The 26,493-nt window shown below is 40.1% G+C and overlaps 1 protein-coding gene across 3 annotated transcripts; it reads left to right on the top strand.

The window, feature by feature from the left end:
- The first annotated feature begins 607 nt into the window (after positions 1 to 607).
- Positions 608 to 25,947, top strand: LOC142662020 (dual specificity protein phosphatase 8-like). 3 transcript variants are annotated; one of them, XM_075839834.1, is made up of 8 exons: positions 608 to 649; positions 5,302 to 5,379; positions 13,860 to 14,067; positions 15,185 to 15,314; positions 17,407 to 17,573; positions 21,134 to 21,293; positions 22,039 to 22,162; positions 22,868 to 25,947. In XM_075839834.1, exons 3-8 carry the CDS (start codon positions 13,864 to 13,866, stop codon positions 23,637 to 23,639), a joined length of 1,557 nt encoding a protein of 518 aa, XP_075695949.1. In that variant the 5' UTR covers positions 608 to 649; positions 5,302 to 5,379; positions 13,860 to 13,863; the 3' UTR covers positions 23,640 to 25,947. The 3 variants fall into 3 exon arrangements, with proteins under 3 accessions (XP_075695949.1, XP_075695948.1, XP_075695951.1); XM_075839833.1 differs by lacking the exons at positions 608 to 649; positions 5,302 to 5,379 and adding an exon at positions 8,817 to 8,989; XM_075839836.1 differs by lacking the exons at positions 608 to 649; positions 5,302 to 5,379 and adding an exon at positions 9,618 to 10,040.
- Positions 25,948 to 26,493: the final 546 nt, after the last annotated feature.

Consider the following 26,493-nt stretch of genomic DNA (forward strand, 5'->3'; position numbering starts at 1 on the left):
CCGTGTGAAGGGTCCGTTGAAAAATAGAAAATGTCCTATTGTCTTCCGTTTTCACGGATCCCTCGATAGACTCAAGTCTATGAGGATCCGTGAAAACAGGACCTGTACGGGTGCAACTCGGACGTGAAAAACGGCCGTTTTTCATGTCCGAGTTTGCACTCGTTCGTGCGAATCTGGCCTCAAGCTGTTAAAATACAGAAGAGACCAAACAAGTGTTCAAATAGCATTTGGTAAGAGATGGGATTGAACAAATCACCTTGGGACCTCCAACTCCATGATAGAGGCCTCATTTTTATATTACTCCTTATGCAGCTGTAGATAGTGATATATTGGCAGTAGTGCAGCAAGTAATTGTATGTGTAACCTATGATTTGCGGGTCTTTTTCTATCCTTCAAGCTCTCCATGTCTGACTGGGAATGTTCTTCCTGGTGTGCTGCTGCTAAGCTAATGACTTGTACTGCTCCACCCCCTTCACAGCCTGAAGTTCCACAGAGAGTTACAGAGATGAACTGCAGCTGCATCCCACTCCTCATCCTCCTCTCTGACCTCTATTTAATGTATGGTGGATTTTTTTGGTGGCTAAGAAGGTTTTTACACATTTAGAGACAGAGTACAGGCAGGGAAAAGAGAACTACAGCCTGCTGGAAGGTGAGAACATTGACACTTTCCCCATATAACATATTTTATAACGTTTATATATATATATATATATATATATATATATATATATATATATATATATATATATATATATATATGGCTTGAGAAAGGTTCCTGTTGAACCGAAACGTTGCTGTTATTTCTTGAGGTAAATAAATCCAACCTGTTTTTCATCCGTCTTGAAGTCCTGGTGCCGTTACTACGTTCTATGTTGGTATCTATATATATATATATATATATATATATATATATACATATATATATTGTTGATTTAAGAATATGTACACTAGTAGCAGATTATTTTTTTGACTGTGGTCTCCACTTAAAACGTAGTCCACATTTTACATAAAAATATAGGAGTAGAAGGGAATCTTACAGTCTCATGCAGAAGCAGCAGCAGCAGCAGCAACAAGGGAGAATGTGACTATGCGCGTTTGTCTCAGCGTATTAATATCAATTGTATGAATTATTTTCGTTCATGTTCGAGCTGTTGAACCCTGCAGGTTATTCAACATGCCTGTGGCCAAGGGCAGTAAGCGTGTGATTACAATAGGAGGTCACATTCAGGATTACACTTGATAAAGGTAGGTGGCAGCAATATATCAGTGCAACATTTTTAATAGTGACTGCCTGGATAAAACAATAGTGTATAAAGGGATCAGCAGGGGTGTAACTATAGGGGGTGCAGAGGGTGGGGTCGCACCTTGATCCTGGAGGGGGCCCAAAACATCCCACTACTCCAAATTAGGAGACCAGTATTATAAATATTGTGTGATATTTGTGTTACAGGGGGCCCAGGAGCTTAAAGTTACCCTATTAAATAAGGCAGTATACATAGGCTATAATGTTTGGATAGTTAAATTCTTGACTGTGCACAGAGTCCCCTTCATTGTTTACATAGGCACAGCGGCTTGTTCACACAAACGGCTGTGCCTGGCACTAAAGCTCGTCCCTCTCACATAAACGCTGAGGCCCCTTCACTGTGCTGATCGGTGGGGGTCCTGGAGGCAGGAGTCCCAGATTGCAATCAATCCTAAAGTCCTGGAGAACCGCTTTAAAGGCGTTATCCCAACTAGGTAACCCCTGTTCATAACTACTATAAGGGCATATGAATGTTATAGAGGGAGGTAGGGGGTGGAAAGCCAGTGCAAAGAGATGCATCTGTTCTGGAGGGTCTCAGGGACTCCTCTATATTAACTCAAAATTATGTAATATTGTATTTAAAAGTGGGCTTTCTAAACCAGTCAACCTCTTTAAAGGGATTCTCCAGTCTGAAGAAATTGATGGCCTATCCTTAAGTTAGGCCATCAATATTTGATTGGTCGGGGTCCAACTCCCACCCCACCCCGTCTCACACTGGTCAGCTGTTTTGAAGGTGACACAGCGCTCTTTCAAGCCCTGCTTCCCCTTCATTTTCTTTGCTACTCACACTGTGAATCGTGACATACTAGTAGCGGAGGCTCATAGTATTACAGCTTTCTCCCATTCACTTTAATGGGAGAAGGCTGTAATACTGTGAAACGCCACTACAAGTTTGTCTGCAATTCACAACGTGAGCAGCAAAGAAAATGAAGTGGAAGCAGCGCTCATACGAGCACTGCAGCTCTTTCAAAACAGCTGATCGGTGGGGGAGCCGGACCCCGATTAATGAGATATTGATGGCCTATGCTGAGGATAGGCCATCAATTTCTTCGGACTGGAGAATCCCTTTCTTACTATAGACATTTATGGCATATCCACTCCACCAGGTGAGGCGGCAGTCACATCAAGGTGGCACTCTCCATTGTAGTATACGGACTTATGGAGTTGAACTTGCTTAGCTGTTTCTCTGACTCCTAGAGACTTGAATGGAGAGAGACAAAGGCATTCACAGGCAATTCTATTTTCGATCCCCTCCTGGATGTGGCGGACATCTCACTTGGTGGAACGAGGGCCAAGGGGCCCACATTTTCCCAATAGGTGGGAGTACCAGACAGGGAACCTTCACCTATTAGACATTTATGGTGTATCTTGTGGATATGCCGTAAATGTCTATGGTGGGAAAACGCCTTTAAGTCTGTTTAGCTGTATATTATAATAAATGGAAAAAAGAGAATCCATAAAAATAAAACCACAGCAGCATGCATCTGCGGATGTGCTAAGAGAAAATTATACAACTATAGTTAGAACTAAGCAGTTGCAGACCTGCGGGCAGCTTTTTACACACTCACATTTGCACGCTACTTCTCAGCTCTTTAAAACCAGCATTTCAGGCTTGCGCTGTTTGCTGTCATTACTGTTGAGCAGCGTTTCGCTCCCATTGTACAGCAGCACATATCGCCTGCAGGGGAGGAAGACGTCACTTAGAAGACTCATATTGAGGACATCACGATTTATACAAGAACACAGCAGGTCAACACTAGACTTAGAGACATAATATACACTTTTGGAAGTGGGTAAATGTCCCCAAAGATCATTTTCGAAGCAGTAAAGTAACCAGCTGTGTGTCTGCAAAACGAATGCCAGATTTTCATATAGAATTTACATTGGTATTGAAATATTTAATAAATATTTAATTTCTTTTATCAATATCTGTGATTGATCACGGAATGGACAAAAATGTTTCCATTATTTTTAAATAATCTATGAATATTAAGTCTATAAATTCAGTCATTCAATTTGCTTTGTGGCTGTATTTAGGGGAGTGCCATGTAATCCTTGTAGGCCAGTGGGTTGCAATCCCTATTAGTCTATTAAGTGACTTTTAATCCCTGGTGGTCCAGTGTTTGTATGTAGGAATGGTATGGGGGGTATTATTAGACCTCAAGGTTTTATTGGCTGTTTAGCGTGGCCAGCAGTGCAGTGTAAAATGATCTGCTCCAGATTTCCACTGCTACTTCTAATGGGCTTTGTCATGGTTAGGTCTTATTGTCTGCTATTTGTGGCCATAGATTCACCAAGCAAATGCCAAAATTTTGATTGGAGATCAGAACTTCGTACCTTTCCACTTGGCATGGTGGGTTCCAAAAATAGTTCATGGATATGGGACCAGATGTAACATTGGTTGGTTGCTTTTTAATTTTTGAACATTACACTTATAGATATTGTTGCAGTTACTGGTTGTCTGCTACTAGAAATAGGACATCTGTATCATGAGATGACTCAATCATTTCGTAAAGGGTTAAATGTCACTCCATTTCTTTATCTCTGCTCTTATCTAGAGCTTAACATACAAGTTCTGTAAACTTTGTCATACTTTATTTGAATCATAGATTGGGCATGTGATCTCATTAGTCACAGTCGGTTCTGGGTTGTATCCAGTGTCATATAGACATCCCAAAAGATGATATCTTTCAGGGCTGGCATCCCCACCAATTCCAAAAGAAATACTGCACGCAGTGACAGGGGTTGCCCAGGATTAGAAAACTGCACCATAGTTGTCCGTTGAATGTCTGTGGTATGTGGTATTGCAGCTCATTCCCATTCACTTCAATGGGAATGAGCAACAAAACTAGACACAGCTCATAGGCGCTAATTCTAGTACCTTTTTTTTAAATCCTGGACAACGCCTTTAATGGTGCTCTACTGCAACCAATGTTTTAAAGATATGGAAGATTTCTAGATATAGAAATCTATGAGCATAGCCGGAGGGGCTCAGGTGTTCTACATGTCTAAATAGCCTTTTAGAACTTGATCTAAAGGTTTTTTACTGACCAATAAAAACAGTATTAGACAACTGTTTTCTCCACGAGTTTCTGTGAAATTTGGTGGCAGTCTCTCACCGCCAGTCACTTCACTACTTCCTGAGCCATTGCTGAGCGTGACACTTCACTGTAGGAGACAGTAATTGGCTGCCAAGGTCATGTGATGTGAAGCGGCACAGGAACGCGTCATTATACAATAATAACAACAACAGTGAACAGCGGGGCAGTCCAAGTAACCGGTGGGCATGAGAACTTAAATATTTAGGAGATGTATATTTGATTTGTTTATTCATATTTTATGAAAACATTGTAGGGGTCGGGAAACCTCCTTTAGGCTGGAATCGACTTCTAAAGTGAGAGTTATGTAGCATCAATTATTTCTTATCTTTTGTCCTGTTTGCTTCCTTCAGTTCATTGATATGGGTGTTGCACTGATCCGCCCCATTCTCTGTATGTATATATAAATAAATAACCTGTTCTTCTAGATGCTCCAATATGTTTTGCAGGGGGTATTTATTTATACAGAGGACAAAAGCCTTTTTTCTAAAGTGGTGAAACGCTTTAGCTGAAAGTCTGCTGAACCTGCTGATTTCCTCAGGAACGGACGATGTTCTAACGTGTGTGGGGACCTCCTAACCATCCCCTTATGGGATTAGATGTCTGGCAGCGGCTTATCCTGTGGCCATTGCATGTGCATGGTCGTGGCTATTCTTCGGCCATTCACCTTCGGCCATTGCATGTCAATAATGAAGGGATTTGACTTACATTTTTAACACTTTTTTTCCTTTACGGGTTCACGCAGGTCACTCAGTGAATAGTGCCCTCAGCCACTGCTACGGAGACTGTATACACCTGTACACAGCTCCTATTGAGAGTGTGAATCTATGTTTCGTAACTGTGTGTACTTGTTCAATTTTATGCTCTACCATTTGTAATCCAAACATCTTTTGTCTCTAGATTCACAAGAAGTTTCTTCCTGTCAGCCATATTAGGTCCAGTGGAGCTCATTTCCTTGTCACCAGGCCAAGTACACAGGTAACACAGCCTACAAATCTGCTTAAGGCTGGGTTCACACACCCTATTTACGGACGTAATTCGGGGGTTTTAACCTTGAATTACGTCCGAAAATACGGCTCCAAAGCGCCGGCAATCATCTGCCCATTCATTTGAATGGGGTTTACGATGTACTGTGCCGACAGTCATTTTTTTTACGCTCCGCTGTCAAAAGACGGTGCGTAAAAAAGACGCCCGCGTCAAAGAAGTGCCTGTCACTTCTTGGGACGTAATTGGAACCGTTTTCCATTGACTCCATAGAAAAACAGATCCAATTACGTCCGTAATGGACGCTGCGAAAAACGCCTGCACTTGCCAATACGTCTGAAATTCAGGAGCTGTTTTCTCCTGAAAACAGCTCCGTCATTTCAGGCGTATCGGACGTGTACTTGTGAACCCACCCTTATTGTTATCACTCCCTGTTTCTCCACTCCTGTCAGCTCTACCTGAAAAACAGTCCTTCTGAAACAATTCCCCACTTCCATCCCTCTCATCGAGCAGAGAATTGCCTGATTGAATCTATGTCTAGATGCAGAGTTTACGTCTCTCTGTTCCTGCTATGAGGTGGCATGTTTAACATTTTCACTTACGTATTACTGTGAACCAGCCTAAAGTGTGTGCCAGTGCAAGATACCATAAATACTAATGCATGTGCCTTATGCCTTTACATCAGTGGTCTGCCATAATATTACATGGCGTGGCATGCTGGGACTTGTAGTTTCACCACAGCTGGAGACAAACAGTGTGCAGACCATCAATGTAAATATATAAAGCCAACCCATAAACAGTTAAATATTGGCACGTATGTGAGGATTAAAAACAGACATGGAGTTATACATAGACAAGTATTGATAGCTGCCCCATGAACTACTTGGCAGCGAGGCATGCTGGGCAATGTATTTCAGTGATGATATCATCAAGGGAGAAAGTTACTGCATACTTAGGATTTATAACACGTACACATGTTAAACGCCTAAACTTAATCTACATCGAAATAATCACACAAAACCTTCATATATGGAAAAATTATGAATGTATTACTGTAGACTGTACAGTTGGGTGACCAGACTGATCGCAGCACCCCACAAGTTGAGCAAGGGCACGCCGGCCCCCTGCTCTCTTAATTTCCTGTTTCCAAGCACACCTACTTGAGCTGGCCAACGAAAAAGCTAACGCTGCCATCTGCATCTCCACTGGCGCTCCATTCTGAACAGTCTGTTTAGGCTCTGTTCACACATGGCTTTTGTTCATAACAGAGCCATGACAGCAATAGCAGATACAAGATCAAGCGGATTCTGGCGAACCCTGTCTGACTTTAATGGAGTCCATAAGGGTTCCAGTATCTATGATGGCAAGATTAGCGCTGTAGTCTACGCTATTCTTGCTGTCAAAAATACTGCAGAACCTGATGGACCCCATTGACGCTAATGTGTACAGTCTTAAAATTATGCCCCACAGCCCTATCCTGAGCATTATTCAATTCTATTGTTGCTGTAAATTGCCTAAGAATAGTGTATGGTGTTTTTTGTTAGGCTTTGTTCACACCATTTATTGTATACGTCAAAGTGCCCATAAACATTCATTAGCCAAAGGTATGCCAAAAGAATGTGCTTTTGACATACGTATGGCTGGTATATGTTGGTACACTTTTACCTCAATTGTATTGAAAAGCGTAGTCGACTACGCTTTCCAATAATGGGGAATCCCGCAAAATATGTTTACTGCGCGATATATATATATTTTATACAATTGAAGTCAGTGGCTGGCATATGCAGCTCTATAAGCATACAGTTACATACATGTGGGCCGTTGCGCTGCTAACACCAGACGCACATGTCCTGGTTTTTTTGACGGTGCCCCAAAGTCTAAGCGATTACCAAGTTAAATTGTATCTGCATTCTCCCTCCATGCCAGTGCCCATGGTGCCCCATATTTCTCCATGATCCACCAACAGCCCTGCACACTTTGAAGGGGCACCACAAATGTAAGCCCCAAACATTGTAATGATACATTTTACATTCAATTCCATATGCCACATATATATAATAATAATTATTATCCTTGTCACTATCACTGTTATGAGTAATATTTATCATGTAATTAATAGTAATATCATTATTGTATAAGTTCCTTGTGTCACGTTTGTAGATATAATAGCTATTATTCATGTTTTTGGTTTTTTTCATTTGAAGAATGTTATATGAGGCTAAATTCACTCCGCATTTGGTGTGTTCGACCTTTAGGATACGTCTATTAGAAAAATGTTTAACGTTGGGGCTGCAGGATCCCATTGTATTGCTTGGCTAAACGTGCGCCAAAAAGACAACATTTGGCATATGTTTGCCCATTAAAGTCTAGGGGCACGTTGGTGTTCATAAATTGGGAGATTCTCCCGGTACATATGGCAACAGTGTAACACAGATGTGGTGACATTGCAAGTAGAATAAATCTGATTATGAATATTATTGCCACTGTTGTTATTATTCTTATTACATAAGGCTCTGTTCACATCTGCGTTTTGATCTGACGTTCCGTCTGAGCTTTCCGTCAGAACGGGACCCTGAACAGACACAAACTGACACGAACGGAAACCAGAGGTTTCAGTTTGCATCACCATTGATTTCAATAGTGACGGATCTGGAGCCCATGGTTTCCGTTTGTCTCTGTTGTGCACCGGACCCATCGTTTTGCTGGAAGCAATAGTGTAGTCGACTACGCTATTGCTTCCGCCAAAACTACTGATCCGGTAAAAAACAGACAAACGGAAACCATGGGCACCAGATCAGTGGTGATGGAAACAGAAACCTCTGGTTTCCGTTCGTGTCAGTTTGTGTCTGTTCAGGGTCCCGTTCTGACGGAAAGCTCAGACGGAACGTCAGAACGGGACCCCAACGCAGATGTGAACAGAGTCTAACAAGCCTATTCTACATTCACATAATGATAATTATTTTTGCTATTTCTATTTTTAATATTAGACATAATAATAATAATAATAATAATAATAATAATAATAACGTTCATTATTATTATTACCACTAGATAAATTCCTAATTTCACATATGCAGAATACTAAATATTATTATTTATTTGAATAAAAATTGTTAATTTCATCTTCTACATATTTGCACATGTATATATTAAAAAATATTTACTTTATTATCATTTTATATGTTTTTTTTTTTATCTATTGCTTTTGTGTGTGATTCAGGAATGCAGCTGTGAAAGGGTTAATGCTGTGTGTGTCAGTGGAAAATCCACCAAGGGATTGTTTTAATCAGGCTAAGAGGTGACATCACAGCTCGGGCCTGACATGCATTCTGATTGGCTGGAGATGACATCAACCTGAGTTATTTTTAACACTCCCCCTGCCCCCCCCCCCCCCCCCCTCTCCCTCTCCCTGCACATTACCTCATCCTCTCTGCTGGCTCCAGTCACCATAACAATATAGTACAGAGCACCTGGGACACTCTGCTTACCTCCTGGCTCTGCTGGCACTGCTGCTGCGTCTTTCCGTCCATCCATTGCAGGTACTGCCGCTGTCACAGGCTGCTGCACTGGCTTTAGTGGAAAGCCTCCAGTGCTATTTATAAAGGTAAGGTCTTTGTCATCATTCGCCTTTGCTTGTTTAATATTTTTAATGCTACTTTTGTATCATTTTATTTTATATGCCTTTTATGCTTGTGCTGCACAATGCCTTATATCAAGGAGCCGCAGCAGGCTCCATTACGGTCTTTATGTGCTGTTCTGTATCAATGGCGCAGGCATATATTGTGTTGTGCACAGACCAATGATAACAGGTGCAGCTTATGAGCATTGCAGATGTAGCAGAGCTAAGTTTGTCATTTGGCGCAACTCCTTGTGATATCACAATGTGGTTTTACATTGGACTGCAGGTAAACCTATGTGCACAAACAATGCATCCCCAAATAGTTAAATTCAGCTCCATCTATAGATCTACAGTATAAAACGAGACCTTGGGATGGCTGGTACGTCTGTGACTGCGCTGTTCTCGCTTTTCCCAGACCAGCTGGTCAGATTTCTCTGGGAAAGGCAGAGGTAATCCCTCCCAGCAGCTGTTGGGATCTAGTCTTGGATGCGTTTTGCAGGCATTGTACTGGTGATCAGTGCAGTCCTTGCTGGATATTCATCTAGAACCAACATCCAGCAGTTTTCTATCTGCAGCCTCCATCTCTTTTCGGCTTGCAACATTTTCTGCATATTTGGAAACCGCTTCCCACATCCCTATTTCCTGTGCATGACTGATATGTTGGAATTCCATTTCATTCTCATTACTGGAAGTAAAAATAATAAAAATGGCATGAACGCTCCTTACTGCGGGGCTGTTGCCTGTGTGTGTTTTCCGCTATGTTGGCTTCTACCCCATTTTGCTGTAGTAAGGCCAGGAACGCATTGCGGAGTAGAGCGGATCAAATAATGCAGAGCTCATGTATTGTCAGGAAATTGCAGGGAATTTAAAAATGAATGGGATGTAGGGAAGAGAGCAGCATTTAATCTCCTACCTGCCTAGGACATTGGGACAACGGGATATGTCACATTCATGGAGGCAGTGCAAACGTTGAAGGAGAAAAATATTTCTGTTTTGTATTGTATTGTGGACAAAGGACATTTTCTGGTATCCCAGGGTAGGTACCAATTAACAAAATGGGTTTGTTTACCAGTGGAGATGAATGGTCTTGATGATGATGATGATGATGTATGTGGAGGGGGTGGAAGTTTTATTTTTGCATAGAACATCATTTTATTTTCTTATTTTATTTAATTGAAAAAGATTTAAAAAAAATAAAAAATTCTCTAATAATTTGTTCAAATTTAAAAAATATAGATTTCAAATATTCTGATTTAGAAATCCTTTTTGTGTGTTTTTGTTGATGTTTCCCAAATTGCAGTTTGTATCATTATTGCACATAAGGAAACCATAACTCTGTGCTGCTCAATTAGGAAGTGGGGAACAAAGAAAGAGATCCCAAATAAGACAAAAGAGAGGAGAGAATAAATTAAATATTTAAAAAAAATGAAATCATTGTGAGAAACTCGTTTAAGAGAAATTTTAAAGAAAAGGCTGATTAAGGCTTTTTGATAGGCTATTGTAGGACAATGGCTCTGTGAGTGCATTTGATATTAGTGTCTCACCCCCCCCCCCCCCACCCCATCAAAAAAAAAAAATTGTTTTTTCTTTATTGTCTAAATGTAACATCTTTTATATTAGGCCTAATTCACACGAGCGTATGTCACGTCCGTGTAATGCGCGTGAAAACAACGCATGTCACACGGACCTATGCAAGTCAATGGGGCCATTCAGACATTCAGTGTTTTTCACGCAGCGTGCGGCTGCTGCGTGAAACTCACTGCATGTCCTATACGTGTGCGTTTTTTGTGAATCACGCACCCATTGAAGTCAATGGGTGCGTGAAAATCACGGACAGTACACGGACGCACATCTGTGTGCTGTGCGTGATTCACGCAACCGTTGCTAAAGAAATGATTTCGAAAAAGAAAACCACCTCCTTCAGTTTATTTTGCTGACGTGAAAACCGTGACATACTGATGAGATACGCGCGTAAAAAACGCAGACACGCACTGTACACTGATGTCACACGGAACTGCAACGCAGGAAAAACACTGCGTTTTTTACTCACTCAAAACGGACACGTTCGTGTGAATAAGGCCTTAGAGTGTGACATGGTAGTTGCTTTCTTCCTTTTAGTAGTCAAGGACGTTTCAAAGAGCCATTCTGAGCCTTAACTGGCTGATAACAGATAGCAGTAGTGATTTAGATGAGAAGCTATAGCATTTGACATAACCTCTATGCATTATATTGTTGTTTCTCCGGTTGGGGAGGGGACTCTTTAATGATTTAGTAATGAAGCAATCCTATGGACTGAAGACTTGCTGGAGACATCCTGTATTATGAAATGAGTGATAGATGAAATTCTGACTTTTGTGGTCATTCTGTTACTTTGCGAGTTGTTGGTCCTCATGTAACTGCTCCAGAGCACGATATTTACAGCAGCAATAAGTCACTCCTGGTATCTCATTACATCACAGATAACATGCCCCTCTTACACCATGACCTCATCTGCAGCCGTCACGAGTGACCTAATGCTCAGACCAAAGAAGGATGTTGCTGGGCAGTGGGTTATCTATAGAAAACACAATCACACAATAGAAAATAGCATTTCATTATGAGCTCACGTATGCGATTACCAAACTCATTCAGAATGGAAAGGCGGTCGATTACATCTACAAACTGATTGAACCAGTGCAGTTGTTTTTTTATATGGCAAGATCTACAGTGAGTTGGTGATAGGCCCTACTCTGAATCAGGTCTTTGGCCCTATAAATGCCCTTTAGTCAACAAAATAAAAAATAAAAATTATATATTTATATATATATATATATATATATATATATATATATATATATATTATAAGGGAATAAAAGGAATAAAATAATAGGCTTTATAAAGTTATCATGCACTTACTTCAAGTGCAATAAATATACCATTAAATTCTTAGATCTCCCTGTCTCTGTTGAATAAATTGCAAGTATAAAGTAAAAAAACATCAAGTGAAGTCCCTGTTAAGATTGTGATATTGTACACTCCGCTCTCATTACTCTTCCTGCTAAACCCGCTGAGTGAAGAGAGAGTATTTCACTTATAAAATATTAACACTGTTACTTTCATTGCAGGCCCCATCCATTCACAATGCCGGGCAGCTATGTAGTATGAACAAAAAAAAATAAATATATATATATATATATATATAATTTTCCCCCAATTTAGGCTGAGGGTTCTAGGATTGCACTTTTTTTTTAAAACTTATTTTTTAAAAAAGGTCTTCTATTTTTTTTTATGAAAGTATTGTGCTCTTACCTCTTGCCAACACAAGGGCTTTACAATTTTTATTTTTTGGAAATGTAAAATAATAAAGGAAAATATATGGTTTCCACTGAGACGCTATATAATTCAATCAAAGATTAATTTTGTAGTAAAAAATATTGTAAGAATATAAAGTTAAGCCCATTTTGGTTGTCTAATGTCCTAAAAATATCCGAAATGTCTCCATGAGTCAGACCAAGGTCATTGAGAGAGAAAAAAGGTTCAAACCCTCAAAACATTATTATGTGTTCTAGAAAAACCGCATGCAACATTTGAATTTCCCAAATTACGTCACTTGGCTGTGTTCTTAAAGACATGTAATGAATGACTCTTTTCTCTTTCAAAGTGTTTCATGTTCATGTTCTGACTTGGCCTTGCTGGTGATTTAATAAAGTACTAAAAAGTACCAAAAATTTCTCAAATCCCAAGGGGCATTTCATTTTAGTATACTAGTTAAATAAAATTTGTAAAAAATAAAATTACGTGTGTGTGTGTGTGTGTGTGTGTGTGTGTGTGTGTGTGTGTGTGTGTGTGTGTGTGTGTGTGTGTGTGTGTGTGTGTGTGTGTGTGTGTGTGTGTGTGTGTGTGTGTGTGTGTGTGTGTGTGTGTGTGTGTGTGTGTGTGTGTGTGTGTGTGTGTGTGTGTGTGTGTGTTTTTAACATGCCTTTTTTGAGACCTGGGAGTTTATCAACCAAAATAAAAAAAAAGCACGTTAAAAACGCACAGTGTGAACCTAGCCTTAGTCAGCTGAATATATTTTATCAAGATTTATTGTCGGCAGTTGTTTTTGAAGTCAGGTATTTACATAAATCAGGTTTTTCACGTAAGCATTCTTGTACCTGTCTAAACTAGCTGAGTGGTACAGAATATCCTCTACGGGAATACACGCGTTAGCTAATGCTAAAAATATGTTCTGGTTGTCTAATAAATAATGTTTAATTGATGTATCGGGCTTGGTACATCCTTATCTCTGGATATCTGAGATCACACCCTCTACTTACAGATCTGCTTTGTCAGTCTGGTAAGGATGCAGTGAAGTTGAATACGATTTAGTCGAAATTCCTCATTAATGGTATTAGTCCTTGCTAAATTGATAGGTCACAGTTTCATGAATATTGGTTTGACCCCAAAAATGGCTGCCATTACAATAGGTAACAGGTTATTTTATGATAAATCCACTGTAGTCCCACCAGAAACCTTTCTACTGAAGAACTGGTGGAGTAGAATGAAACTGCAGAAATAGGACAATTCACCCGTGACATCATCGGTGGCGGTTCATCTTTCTCTGTTGCCCCATATGGCTGCAATATACAATACAATTCTTTGGCTATGGCCTTCAAGGGGATGCAGTACTGTCCTAAAATAACACAATATCCCAATGCATGTTAAATATTAAATGACCGGTGCATATTAAAAACTGGAGTTAATATAGTTGTTTATGATACCGTTGATAATAACTTCATTATTAATATAATTTTACATGCATAATGAAGATGTCTGATTTATTATTTTGCGCATATATCTCATGCCTATATGTTCCATCTTTTACATTTTATAACAGACTGATGAAAATGGGTGGAGAGAGGAAGCCTCCCCAAGCAATACAAGCCCAAAAACTGGCTGGCATCTTGAAGGAGGACAGTGAAGGGGTCCTCGTGATTGACTGCCGCTCATTCAGTGAATACAACAATCTCCATGTGGTGGGCTCCGTAAACCTGTGTGGCTCCAAGCTGGCCCGAAAACGTCTTCTAAAGGAGCTTCACCCTAAGGTTTGTTGTAGAAGATGCATCACACCACCATTCTAGAGAGCTGAGCTAAGTGTATCATGTATCTTGTTACTATCGACATTCCTCCAAAATAATCAGGATGCTTGTTATGTGATACCCCTTCTGACTACAAGTTACTTTTAAATTAATATGAATCATCCAGTCCTAAATATAGGACAGCCAGAATCAATATTGCAGTAGACAGACGTGGGCACCAGGAAACCTTGTGCTTGATTGCTGACAGGTTCTCTTTATTGAATTGCAAAATGCAAATCCGTTAAAAATTTAAGAAATACGTAGATTTACAGAAGATCTCCAAAGTTCACGCTGTCCGTTATCACAATAATGATCGGGGGACATGACAGAGGAACTTGGTGTTGTAAATATTTTGAGTCCTTAAATGTTGACTTCCCCACTTGCTCCTTTAAGAGATATCTTGATCTTTTAAAATGTGACAAGTTGTGTTGAGGTTCATATAGACATAACAGAGGATATGTTGGAAACTCAATGAACAGTTCTTCTATAAACCCTTAAATTGTCGTCGTCTTCTGTCAAATCTATAAAAATTATATTTCTTAAAGGAGTTATTTAAAATTGATGACCTATCCTTAGGATAGGCCATCCATTTAAAAAATCCGGGTAACCCCTTTGAGCTAGCCATACACATTATTTCAAGTGGTCAACCATTTCTATTTTAGTATTGTCTGAAAACAATCTGTGTATGGCGATATCCCAACACTCTCCCAAGGGCAGATGTTGTAGGGAAGAAAGATTGGTCATGTAGGATTTAATCATGCCCGTTTCTTTGTTGTGACGGCTGATGTGTATGGCCGGCTTTAGTTATATATGTTTTTGTGGGACAGCCAGTAAGGTGATTAAAGCTTTAACAGGGCTTCTCACCCCTTCAGCCTCCTGAAGAACAAATTTGCCTAGTTATGAAGTCACACATCCCCCACTCCATAATTTAAGAGTTGACCCTCCAACTTGAAAGATGCCTTGAGCATCATGGTGAGGTATAGCATCTAACGTTATTTTTTGTTCCAAAACATCCCCCTTTCTAAATGTGTATGGATTTCCACAATCTCAACATGTCTTCTCTCTTTCTTTTCTCATTCCATAGGTTGATACTTCATTTGCGAAGCAAGTAGTTGTATATGACCAGGGAAATCAAGAGCTTTCTGCCGGCCATTTTGTGTCGTTGGTTGTTGGGAAGCTGGAGAAAAAATACAGCTCAGTTTCTCTATTGGAAGGTAAGGAAAACAATGTGTTGGTGTAGGAATGTGCACAAATCACAATACATCCAGACTTGTTTATGAGGTGGGTTCCTTCCCTTGGCACCTTCCATAAATCTGAAATGAAAGCATTAGGAATGCTTTTGGAGTCTACCAGGGCTCCGGTATTAGTTATAGACAGTTAGGGGTGGCCGCTGCAGGACAAATTAAGTATTACACGCTGGCCATACATATGAATGGTTGTCTATATATATTAACTGGACGGACTGGGTCCACCAGAGTAAGAGAATCTGTTTGTGAGCTGCCCTCTGCTCTGGTTCATAGAGGGGGATCCTAAATGGTTGACCACCAAGGGGTTATCTTTGGGAGAAAACACCTTTAAGATTTAATTTGAATCCCCCTAAAAAAAATCATGCTTTTTTCTATAGGAAACATAAAAAAATCTTTATATTTCTTATGAAAGGCTATGTCTAAAGAGAGTTGTATAAAAAAAATGTATGACTGATCCATGTCAATAGAACTCCAGTCCAGCCCATATAAAAGCACACGCTGTTGTCAATTAGATACTATTAAATTATTTTTGAATGGCGGTAAAGCTGAGAGTAAGATGATCTAAGCTGCATTCAGAAAATGTGATCTGCCATTGATTTTTTTTTTCATTCATGCCAAAATTGTCCTATTGACTAATTTATCTATTTCCGAGTGATATCATGATTTAAGAGACTCAGCATATGTACTGGATTACAAGAAGTGGGGAATGATCAATGTCTTACTGTCTGAGGTCATTACCCAAGAGAAAAACCCTAGCGAGACTGTGAAATGGGTAGGAAGTTTAGAGGCAGTGATGCAATACATTCACTAATTTCCAGAGAACAGTTAAAAAGCAGATGGCCAAAAACCAGCAAAATAAAAAATGGCAATGGAATTTTTTAAATTTCTGTTAAAGTCTTTTAATCTATCAAAAGGGTTGTGTCATGAAGACAAACCCTATCCATATGCCCTATAGGGTATATGGATGTCATAGCCCCTTCTATCGTCTGCTTTGGACCCCACTCTTTAAGCTAGTCTGCTCTGACAGACCTGGTCCTTCCATGTATTACATGGTTGGCCATTCATTTGAATGGCCACATAATGTAATACTAAATTTTCCCTGCAGCAGGTATGAGTGATACTTCCTCCGACAATAAGAGCTGATTGTCCAGAGTTCTGGACAAAGTTGTTTCTAGGCTTTTGTTCACCTGGGGCAAAGATTCAGTTTGCTGCCCTAGCCCTGTATCTAAATACCCCAGCTAAGGCAGAGTGGCTTGTTGACGCCCACTCTGGCACCCAGCACATACTACGCCCCTGGTTCCAGGAACTGGACCTTTTGCAATCAGCTGGTTGCCAAGGTGGCTCCTGTATTTAGAGAAAGTTGGCACTTAACTATGCAGACCCTGAATTTCACATAAATCTGTATTGTTACTTATATTACCCGCCCCCCCCTTCTTTCTTTCCTACTTTCCTGCCACTGTATGTGCCCTAATAGTTCTAGCATTAGATTCATGAACATGGAGGATCAGTATCAAGATGTACAGTGTTATATGTCCCTTCCAGAAAGGGTGTGAGAATATGGCCATACATGAGTTTATGACCAGTAAGAAAACATTGAAGTTGATTACAAAATATAGAAATGCAAATTGTAAGAACAATAATCCTATTTTTTGGAATACTACCTTAACCTCTCTGAAAAGAAAACTACCCCTCTAGTCTTACTCTGGCAATCGGCCTAACTTGGATTTGCAGGCGTACATTAAGAATTGGCATCACACCAACTTTGAGTGCCGGTCAGAATCAAATTTTCTCACACTCACAAATCATCTCACCCGAAAGAAACACTGTATTATCATTGCAGTCATCCTGCTTTAAATGGCATATGCCGTGATCCTATCATCCTATCCACACCAAATTAGGTAACTTGCCAAAAATAGTGAGGAGGAGAAAAACACGACTCGGACACCTTTATTTAACACAAAATAAAGTTATCCAATGTCGTGCACAAAAATAAACCAAAGCAGAATAATAACACGTTTTGTATTTCAACTTTTTGAATCTATATTGATTTCTTCTGCAGGAGGGTTTGCAGAATTTTCATCGCAATTCCCAAACCTGTGTGAAGGCTGCACCTCGAATATTTTGCACACGAGCATATCACAGCCCTGTCTGTCTACATCAACGGTGCCTGTTACCCGTATCCTGCCGCACCTTTACCTGGGCTCACAGAATGATGTCATGGATCAGGTATGAACCATAAACATACACAGCTCATATTACAGGCTGCTTCCTCTACTGCTGCAGAATGAGTTTAACCTTTTGTCCTCAGTGGGTGATAAGGTTTATCTTTTCAACCTGTGCACTTGTTCTTGTAGACTGCAGCCTGGCAGAATTTATTTGCATTTTTCCATGTTTTTACGTGTTTTATAATATTTTATATATGCAATTCCACAAAAACAATATGCAATTTTGCAGACCGTGCCAGAATTAGGCTCTGATCTCCTCGGTCTGGGGTGCATTATCCAAGAGGTGAGATGAGCAGCACCAGTCCCCCCAATGTAACATTTCATCTTCAATTTTGGAAGTAAAGGGCACAATTTTACTATAGTCAGCAAAATGGCTGGAACCAGCCCTGGAGTCAGGTTAAAGTCTTTATATTGTACATCATAGAGCCCCATACAACTCTGTTGACTTAAAAATGACTGTTAAGCTCTGCGTTCTCTTCATTGGTGCCGGTTGGAAAACATTATTTATAGAGTGACTTATTAACCAGAAGAACTGATGCTGTTGTGGGCCAGGGCACCATTTTTAATGCGAAGACCAGACCATGACAACCATTGTAGATCAAACCAAACGCCTGGTGGCCAACCAATGGTTTTAAAATTCTGGTTGCCAAGTAACCATGAAAAATGCCAATGTACATTTTAATCTTAAATTCTGAATGATCTTCGATTTTGATGGTCCAGAAGCTTAAAATCTAGAGCAGTGAAGGTCTTCTGAATGTAACGGTGATAGATAAGGGGCTCTTCCCATCTGCGTTTGAGACTCCGTTAGGGGCCTCCATCACAGATTCAATAGTTTTTGCTGGACAAAATATCGCACTATGCTGCGCTATTATGCCCATCAAAACATCGTAAACCATGACCAAGACCCGGCAGAACCCATTAAAGTGAATAGCGCAGTCAGGCGCTGTTGGTTTCCGTTATGCAACAGATCCTGAGCTTCTGGTATTCTCGTTGTTCTGCTCCTATAATGGAACAGAACTTAGAAGTGAACGAGCCCTAACACGTACATTCGATGAACATTGACTTGGTCTTGACTTCTTCTAGCCAATATATGATAGGTGTTTTTGTTTCTTAATTATTGGGTTGATTAACTATAAACCTATTAATCCAGCACCATTAGGTCCTGTGGATTCTTTATAATATACACCAGAGATTATAGTACAAGAATTCGTAAGAATCACTAGAGGAGCACAAGTTTCCTCTTACAGAATAATAACCTTGAATGAACGCAGATTCAACCTTGCAGAGAGCAGTGTCAGCGCTATACAGCCTTAAGCTTAATGTATAGGTAATGACTCTACTGCATGTTAAAATGATCTGTCTACCTAACGTTCCCAGGCAGGACACACTGCAGCAGAATTTAGTGCAGACCTTCATTCCTTTCCTTAAATACCATGGAAATGCTTCAGTGAAAGCTCCTGCACACACCGGCAATGATTTGTGACATAACTATACTGACCAGGCGGCCAATTGCAAGTCTTTAAAGGGAATCCACCACCCTAAAATAGGTTCAGCCTAAATGGCTATTAATTATGTGTCATTTCTAATGTCACCATTCATTGGGGGTTCTTCTTGGGTATGAGGTATTTCTAAAGCAGTGCTGTGTATAATGCAATGAGGCATCCATTTTCCAGAACTCTTCTGAGATTGGCTGTTAACATTAAAATGTTTCCAGCAACATTTACGATCTCATGAGAAGCACTCAAGCAGTGGAAGTGAAGCTCTCTATGGCATTTGTTCATGTAGGATGAGTCCTATTTCTGTATACACCACCATTCATATATGTTGTTTGGTAAATAGTCTTCTAGAATTTTGCACCAGTCTTAATTAAAAAACCACTACAATAAGACGCAACAAATTTATGCATCTTTGGCTGTCTGTGCGACACTAAAATAAATCTACGCTAGGCCCGGAGCGGACGTAGATTTCCTCTAAATTTTATGTCAGTTACTGGGGTGAATTATAGTAAATGTGTCGGGCCACAAGTGGCCACACCCCTTCCGCTAAGCACAACCCACTTTTTAAAAAAGTCGCGAGCAGGGGGAAACCGCTCAAGATTTGCCATTTTGTGACTTTTGGGCCGTTTGCAACATTTCTAGACACCAGAAAGTTGGAGAATCAGCCTAAACATACAACACATATTTTCTACAAGGTCCTTGGCAGAAATCCAAGACTGATACTCAGATTTTTGTGGTGGATGTGCAGTTTGATGTGTCCTGCGGATCCGCATGAGGAGCAACCGCATTGAATGGGGCTAATCCGCCAGCTTTTTATTCTCCTTATTCTCACAGAATCTGCACATAAATTTTCTGTCTGGAATCCACCCTAAAATCAGAGTGAAATCCTAAATGTGTGAACGGGACCTAAGCTGTAGCTTTTTATCCATTGTGGTTTGATATTGGTATTTCGGTATACTGTATCCTGAACTTCTGACAGAAAAACCGGCCTTCTTGCCCATAGCAACCAATCAGAGCTCTGCTTTCATTTTTTAAACTGCACTGGTAAAATTAAAGCTGCACTGTGATTGGTTGCTATGGACAACAGGGCCAGTTTTTCTGCTATAGTTATGACAGATGAGGCCCAAGAAGATTGCAGTAGTTGCCTATGACATCCAATCATATCCCAGCTCTCATTTCTCAAAGGTCCTTTTAAAAAATAAAGATGCAATCTTATTGGTGGCCATGGACAACTACTCCATTTTTACTTTACACCAGTTTTGATAAATTTACCTTTATGATTTTAAATATATATATATATATAGATTTGCCTTCGTCTCCTGGGATTGTTACTTCTTATTTTGATACTTCATATATTTGTCCTTCGTACAAGCCTTCTTCCTCCGCGTTTTTTCTTTTGGTATTTTAACTTTTTAATGGCAGTCTACATCTGTGAATAATGTGATTGCATAAATAATGGTGTATTGTGGTTCATAGAGCCAATATTTGTAGGTTTTTGTAGGTATAATAAGTACCTATATACTAAAGAATTGCTGTGTTGTACATTCCAAGTTAAAGAAACCTCCAACCCGCGCCAAAAGGGTTTGAACACTTTATTGAGAACCACAACATAATTGTCCTAAGGGTCTCCACTCACGGACCTCCACCAATGTTGTCTCCTGACATATCTCTGTGATGTATGAGAGGATAGGTGGAATCCCTTATTTCATTGATCAATGCCAATCTTATTGGTTAGTGCCCATTCATGCCATGCTTCATGTTATAAAATTGTCTTGTACACACTAGGTAAACTCCCTTTGGTAGGCTTCACTTTTTGAGTATACAGTAGGGCATTGTTGTTCAAAGAGAAGCTGTGAGCGGTTAATATGGTGTGTGGACAACAAGGGTCTATTTTTTTTTCAAAGCAATCATTTGTGTGACTCTGGACTGAATGAAAAACATTGTGTTGTCCATGTATTTTAATGCAGATTCAGTAACCGAGTCATGTGGGGATTTTTGTTTCTTGCTATGAATTGGTTTCTCATTTTCAGTGATCTCATTGTGCTGCTTAATGTCCTTTTTATAGGAGGTGATTAATCAGAATGGCATCACGCATGTGCTGAACGTCAGCTGCAGCTGTCCAAAGCCTGTCTTCATCTCTGATAACCATTTTCTACGCATCCCCATCAATGACAGCTACTGTGAGAAGATCCTGCCCTGGCTCAGTGCAGCTGTTGAGTTCATAGGTATCTTTTCCTCTCTGTCATTCCTATTATTACACATCAGATATGGTGAATGCATCTGCTCTTTTACAGACTGCACTTGACCCTTAGACAACACAGGCGTAGGCAATGTTTAGCTTGGCAGTGCTGGAGGGCTTGGCTGTTGAAGGGGCCACAGGTTCCCTTCTGCTCCATGTTGTGGACATAACCCAGTGGTGGATCCCACCTGGAGGTGATGGCTTTACTCTACGTTGATGGTTTTAGGTTTCATTCCATCATAGTATTACTTCAAGAGCCCTGGCAATGTTGCTAGTCCCACCTGGGGAGCCCTGGGCATTTAGAATTTGCCCCTTAATAACAGTAGGATGCACCAACAGAGTTGAAAGTGTTTACAGTGTCCCTCTAGATAAAGAAAACTCCTCTCGGCTTTATTCAGTAGATGGGGAAGATGGCCATAGGCTTACATTAAATTATCTGATTCGTCTTATCCTGTCCTGAATGAAGCCAATGGGAAGATGTATCGGCCTCTTTGTTCTAGTTGTTGTTAGAGGCCTCAGGTGTTCAACACTCACCAATGAGAACATCTGACTTGTCTCATAATTGGACTCAGATAGTATAGTGACCCACCTCTATAAAAGCCACACACACTTTTTTTTTGTTGCTTGTGATTTCACAATTTTCAACCTTTTTTTCTTAAATGTATTTAATGTGCCCTAGAAATCCTCAGTTTCGTATTGATTGTTAAAGTCTACTTTTTATGTGTTTACAGGAAAAGTGGAGCTAGTAAATGGTAAAGTTTTGGTCCATTGCCTGGCTGGAATCTCCCGCTCAGCAGCTGTTGCAATTGCTTACATCATGAGATCGATGGGGCTTTCACTGGATGATGCTTACAGGTAAAGTAAATCCTTATAAACAGGATAGAAGGTCTATAAATATATAGTTAATAATTTAGGTATATTTATTGGCATTTGACAAATGTGGCTTGTCCCATACCCACTGAGGATCATCAGAGATAGGACTCCCCTAATAGACCTGAAGGCAAATGAAGATTCCTTAAAGGGGTTTTCTAATTTAGAAAAACAATTCAAATACCCTATAAGGTTGTTCTGAGAAAATATATTGAATTCCCCATTTTGGACTCTTATCTATTAGCCAGAGCAGCTTCAAAATGCATCTCTCTTGCTCTGGGGGACCCAGCATGTCGGTGCATTACACAGACAGCCCATTAATTCAGGGGTAACTGTATTTTCTCCTGAGGTGCTGTAGGTCCTAGGTTCTCAACCCGTGGTACAAGTACCACAGGGGGAACATGCCTTGCCTCTAGGCTGTACTCATGTAGTCATGCTAAGCTTTTAATAAGTAACACAGTGTATAATCATAGCCTTGGTGGTACTTTTATGTAATTTATTTGAGTAGGGCGTATATGGCTTTGAAATCCTGCTGTAAAGGATTTGAAAACTTGTTGCTGAATTTCCCTACAGATTATAACTGATCGCTGGAGGTCCCAGCAGTCTATGATCGCTACTTGTATCTTTTTTCAACCAGTCTTTTCATTATTTTATCCTTATTGTAACCACATCATTTTCTTGCTAAAACAGGTTTGTTAAAGAAAAGAGACCCACCATTTCCCCCAACTTCAACTTTCTCGGACAGCTTCTTGAATATGAAATGAGTCTGGTCAATTCCCGGCAATCACATCCTGCCCAACCAGTTCATCCAGACAGCCCCACAGACAAAGAGTGCTCAGAGCAGCCTTGTGGTGATAAGCATGCAAGCACTGGGCAGATTTTCCAAAGCAATCACAATCTCAACTCTGTGTCCCATGAAATAGAAGTGGCCATTGATGCTACAAAGCTGGACAGTAGCTGTGTAAAGGACGAGTCTGAGTCCACCCTGGCGGGCAGGTTTACCTCCATGGGGATCTCATCCGACCAACGTCGTGAAGTTAGTAGTTTAAAGCGTTCTTTCTCTTTGGACATAAAATCTGTGTACACGCCTTTGTCTTCTACAGAAACGCACAAAAACTTTTATCAGAATTCTCAGCTTGTCCCAACGCAGTCAGTTTCTTCCAAGCCTATGGGACTGTGGGATCGCTTTTTGGGTTTCGGACTTAATTTCCTCTATTTCTATTCAGAGGAGGAAGAAGCACAGCATAATCTAAACCACAAGGTAAGACCAAAAGGAATCTGTGAACAAAGGGATGCTCCAGAAAACTTAAAAAAGAGGCGAGCAAACACAAAGGGCCTAGATGAAGGACCTCCTCGTCCATTTACTTTAAACATTCCCAACTGTAAAGGCCAAACATTTCTCAAGGAGAAGACTTTGGAAGTTGGATCAAGGGTGAGGACAATCTCCCCAGTACCTCTGTGAGGAACACCTAAATCTACTTATCAGATGATATGGAGAATGAACCTTTGGGATCTATTAAATGCACAGAACTTTATAGAACTTTCTGTTGGTTTTCTGCTAAAAACCTTTATTTTCCGCATGTTAAGATCCCCGACAGGCCTGAGTAGCATGCTGAGAAATTAACTTGTTTTCAAATGTTTCTTCATATTGAATGAACAAATTGTGGACTAACTTTGGGTTCAGTGATGAAAAAAGTCACTATGTACCAAAGGTCGGCTGACACTTTTTCAATTCTCTTGTGTGCAATTCTCTATACTGACCTGAAGAGGCAGCTTTTCTGCTGCTTTATGGCCTTCTTTCATAGGTTGGAGATGGTCCTCTGAACTGAGACTTCAGAAACGAAGAGGTGACTAATGCATTGTGTACCCAATATACCTCGTGCTTTACCCTATTGTTGGGGTCTTCGTGGTGTTTTGTGACCATCCTGCTATGAACTCTTTATCCCGCTTGGTCTACCCGTCCAAATGAATGGATTTGCACAGAATGGTCCATGCAATTTCACCCTTGGTGTAATGTAGAAAGGTATTGAGGGTAGTTCTAAGATATATATTTATATTTTATATTCCTCTAGGTCTTACATTGATGTACGCCCTAGATGCCAAGCAGTGTCTGTGACAATACTTTGCTGCCCTAATACCTCAGTTATTTTTTGTTTATTGCTGTGAAATTTATTTAAGTATCCCCTAGCATGTTTGGGGTGTACTCCTCTGCATATCGCCCCAAAACGTGACCCACCTCTCAGGATTCAAGGACAGAAATGTTGTCCTTTTATTATAAGCGGTGGTAGAAAAGTGTATTTTATTTGTTGTTGTTTTTTCCATTATTTATTTATACATGTGTTTAATTTTCCTCTTGCTTATGTTAATAATCATTGAAGCCGCTAGTCTTCTTATTGGCTGTACCTATGACTTTGTGACCTGCTGGAAGAATGGGTTAATATAGGAAGGTAAGGCAAGTAAATGTGGCATTGACTCCCTGGTGAAGCATTTATAAAACACTGAGAAGAACATCAAGCAATAGATTTGCTCACAATGAATTACACACTCCTACAGGCTGTTTGGGGTACTGCAGCTAAGCACATTGAATTAAAATCCTTATGGTATTTCCATAGCTCGCACTAAACTGATAAAATAGGCTTAAATCATATTTCTCTCTTGGGGGCCCTTTTAAGACCCTTTTTTTATAAGAGAATAGTATGAGTTCAGTAATCTAGTCACTCAAGGCAGTTTAGCACTGTTGTAATTTTTATTAATTGTTTTATAAATGTCTCCAAAAATCAGTCAAGCCCATGTTGCCTATCTACCTATAGTGACGTCTTGTGTTACTTGTGTGATCTGAGCCTCATGGATTACATAAAAGCTGTTGTAAAATTCAGATAGCATTCAAGTAATCAATGTAGCTTAAAGGAGCAAAACTGACACACTGTGCTGGGTTTGCGGGTCAGAGTATGATACTAGGATTTAAAGAACACCGAAAAGAACCCTGTGTCTTGCTCCGACCCCTCAGGCCTCGCACAAACCGTTCTTTTAACAGTAAGTGCAATCGTAATTGTTGCAAAGCCAGTAAAAAGAGATCGTTGATCCCAATAAGCCTAAAGCCGTATTATAAGGGGCCCAAAATTATACTAATTCACGTGAGGGTAAGAAGAACATACAAATGGGAAAATTGCTAGCAAATATGATTGCACTTACATTGTTTGGTGTGATGGCGACTGCAAGGTTGGGTTGCCCTATTAGGCACTGTTGCTTGGAGAAGTTTGGACATATAAGTTTATCTCTGCAGTGTCTCGTATTCTCCATAGAACACCTGCCTAATGGTATCCACTCCTGGGTGAAAGATCGGATTGCTGTATAAATTGTAGTTAGTATTTTGTATTTTTTGCATATATCCATGTCTCACTGTGTTTTTATTATATTTATATTTGATTATTCTTTGAAGATTGGGTTTGTGCTTTAAGACTAACCATCTCCTTATTAAAGCAAAGGCCAAAGAATTTTAACTAACTGTAACTTAATGTGTATGGGACAGAAGTGCAGTTTGCTTTTCAAATGGGATTGGGGAATCAAGAAAACCACTATGGTCTGATATTCCCATATTTCAGTCTCTTATTCCCCATGACCAGCACTGGCGTCCATGTACCGGAGTGTAATCTTTGGTTGATGAATGGGAATATTTCTGTGTTTCTTGTGCAGGTACACAATGCTTTTGAAGTTCTAGCAGTTGAATGCATTGCTCCCTAGCGCTTCTCTGGTTGATGATCATAATAAAGATGTGAATCTTTTTATTTCTGTGTTGTATGTTTACTGGGTTGCTAATAAACATCGGGCTATGTTTGGCAGAGGAAAGTAAATCTGGGTCACAGCTGTTGTTGGCTTCAAGTCCCTGCCCGACCAACAAGGATGAGCAGATGGTAGATGAGCCGGTGCTGAACTGGTGGCTTCACACTCCTCATCTATGTAGTTCTGCTCCACACTTGTTTCTATTGTTTCCAGTTCTTATAGGTAACTCCATCTCAAATATCTTTGTCTCCTATTACATTTCTGATTTATAATTGGTTACTAGTGAAGCCAATTTGAATCCACCATGATAACACAACAGTAGAGGGTTAGAGTTATGTCTAACCCAATAATAATATCTACAATTCTACAGATAACAACCACTCTTTTTGAAGATAAAAAGGACTGAGAGGGTGTCATAGCCCCGCCTCTTTCATGAGCAACCTAGCATAGTAATACTCTTATTTAAGGTTACACTCCAGGTAAGGAAATCAAGCTTTTCTCTAGAGTGGAGACACCCAACGCTCCCTCATAATCTC

The sequence above is a fragment of the Rhinoderma darwinii genome, chromosome 10 (assembly GCF_050947455.1).
Source record: "Rhinoderma darwinii isolate aRhiDar2 chromosome 10, aRhiDar2.hap1, whole genome shotgun sequence".
Classification (NCBI taxonomy): Eukaryota; Metazoa; Chordata; class Amphibia; order Anura; family Rhinodermatidae; genus Rhinoderma; species Rhinoderma darwinii.

Bases quoted from the DNA above. Each gene is read 5' to 3' on its own strand.
- LOC142662020 (XM_075839834.1), top strand. From the start codon at position 13,864: ATGAAAATGGGTGGAGAGAGGAAGCCTCCCCAAGCAATACAAGCCCAA. The intron at 21,294-22,038 runs GTATCTTTTCCT...ATGTGTTTACAG, and splicing joins TGCAGCTGTTGAGTTCATAG to GAAAAGTGGAGCTAGTAAAT. The intron at 22,163-22,867 runs GTAAAGTAAATC...TTGCTAAAACAG, and splicing joins TCACTGGATGATGCTTACAG to GTTTGTTAAAGAAAAGAGAC.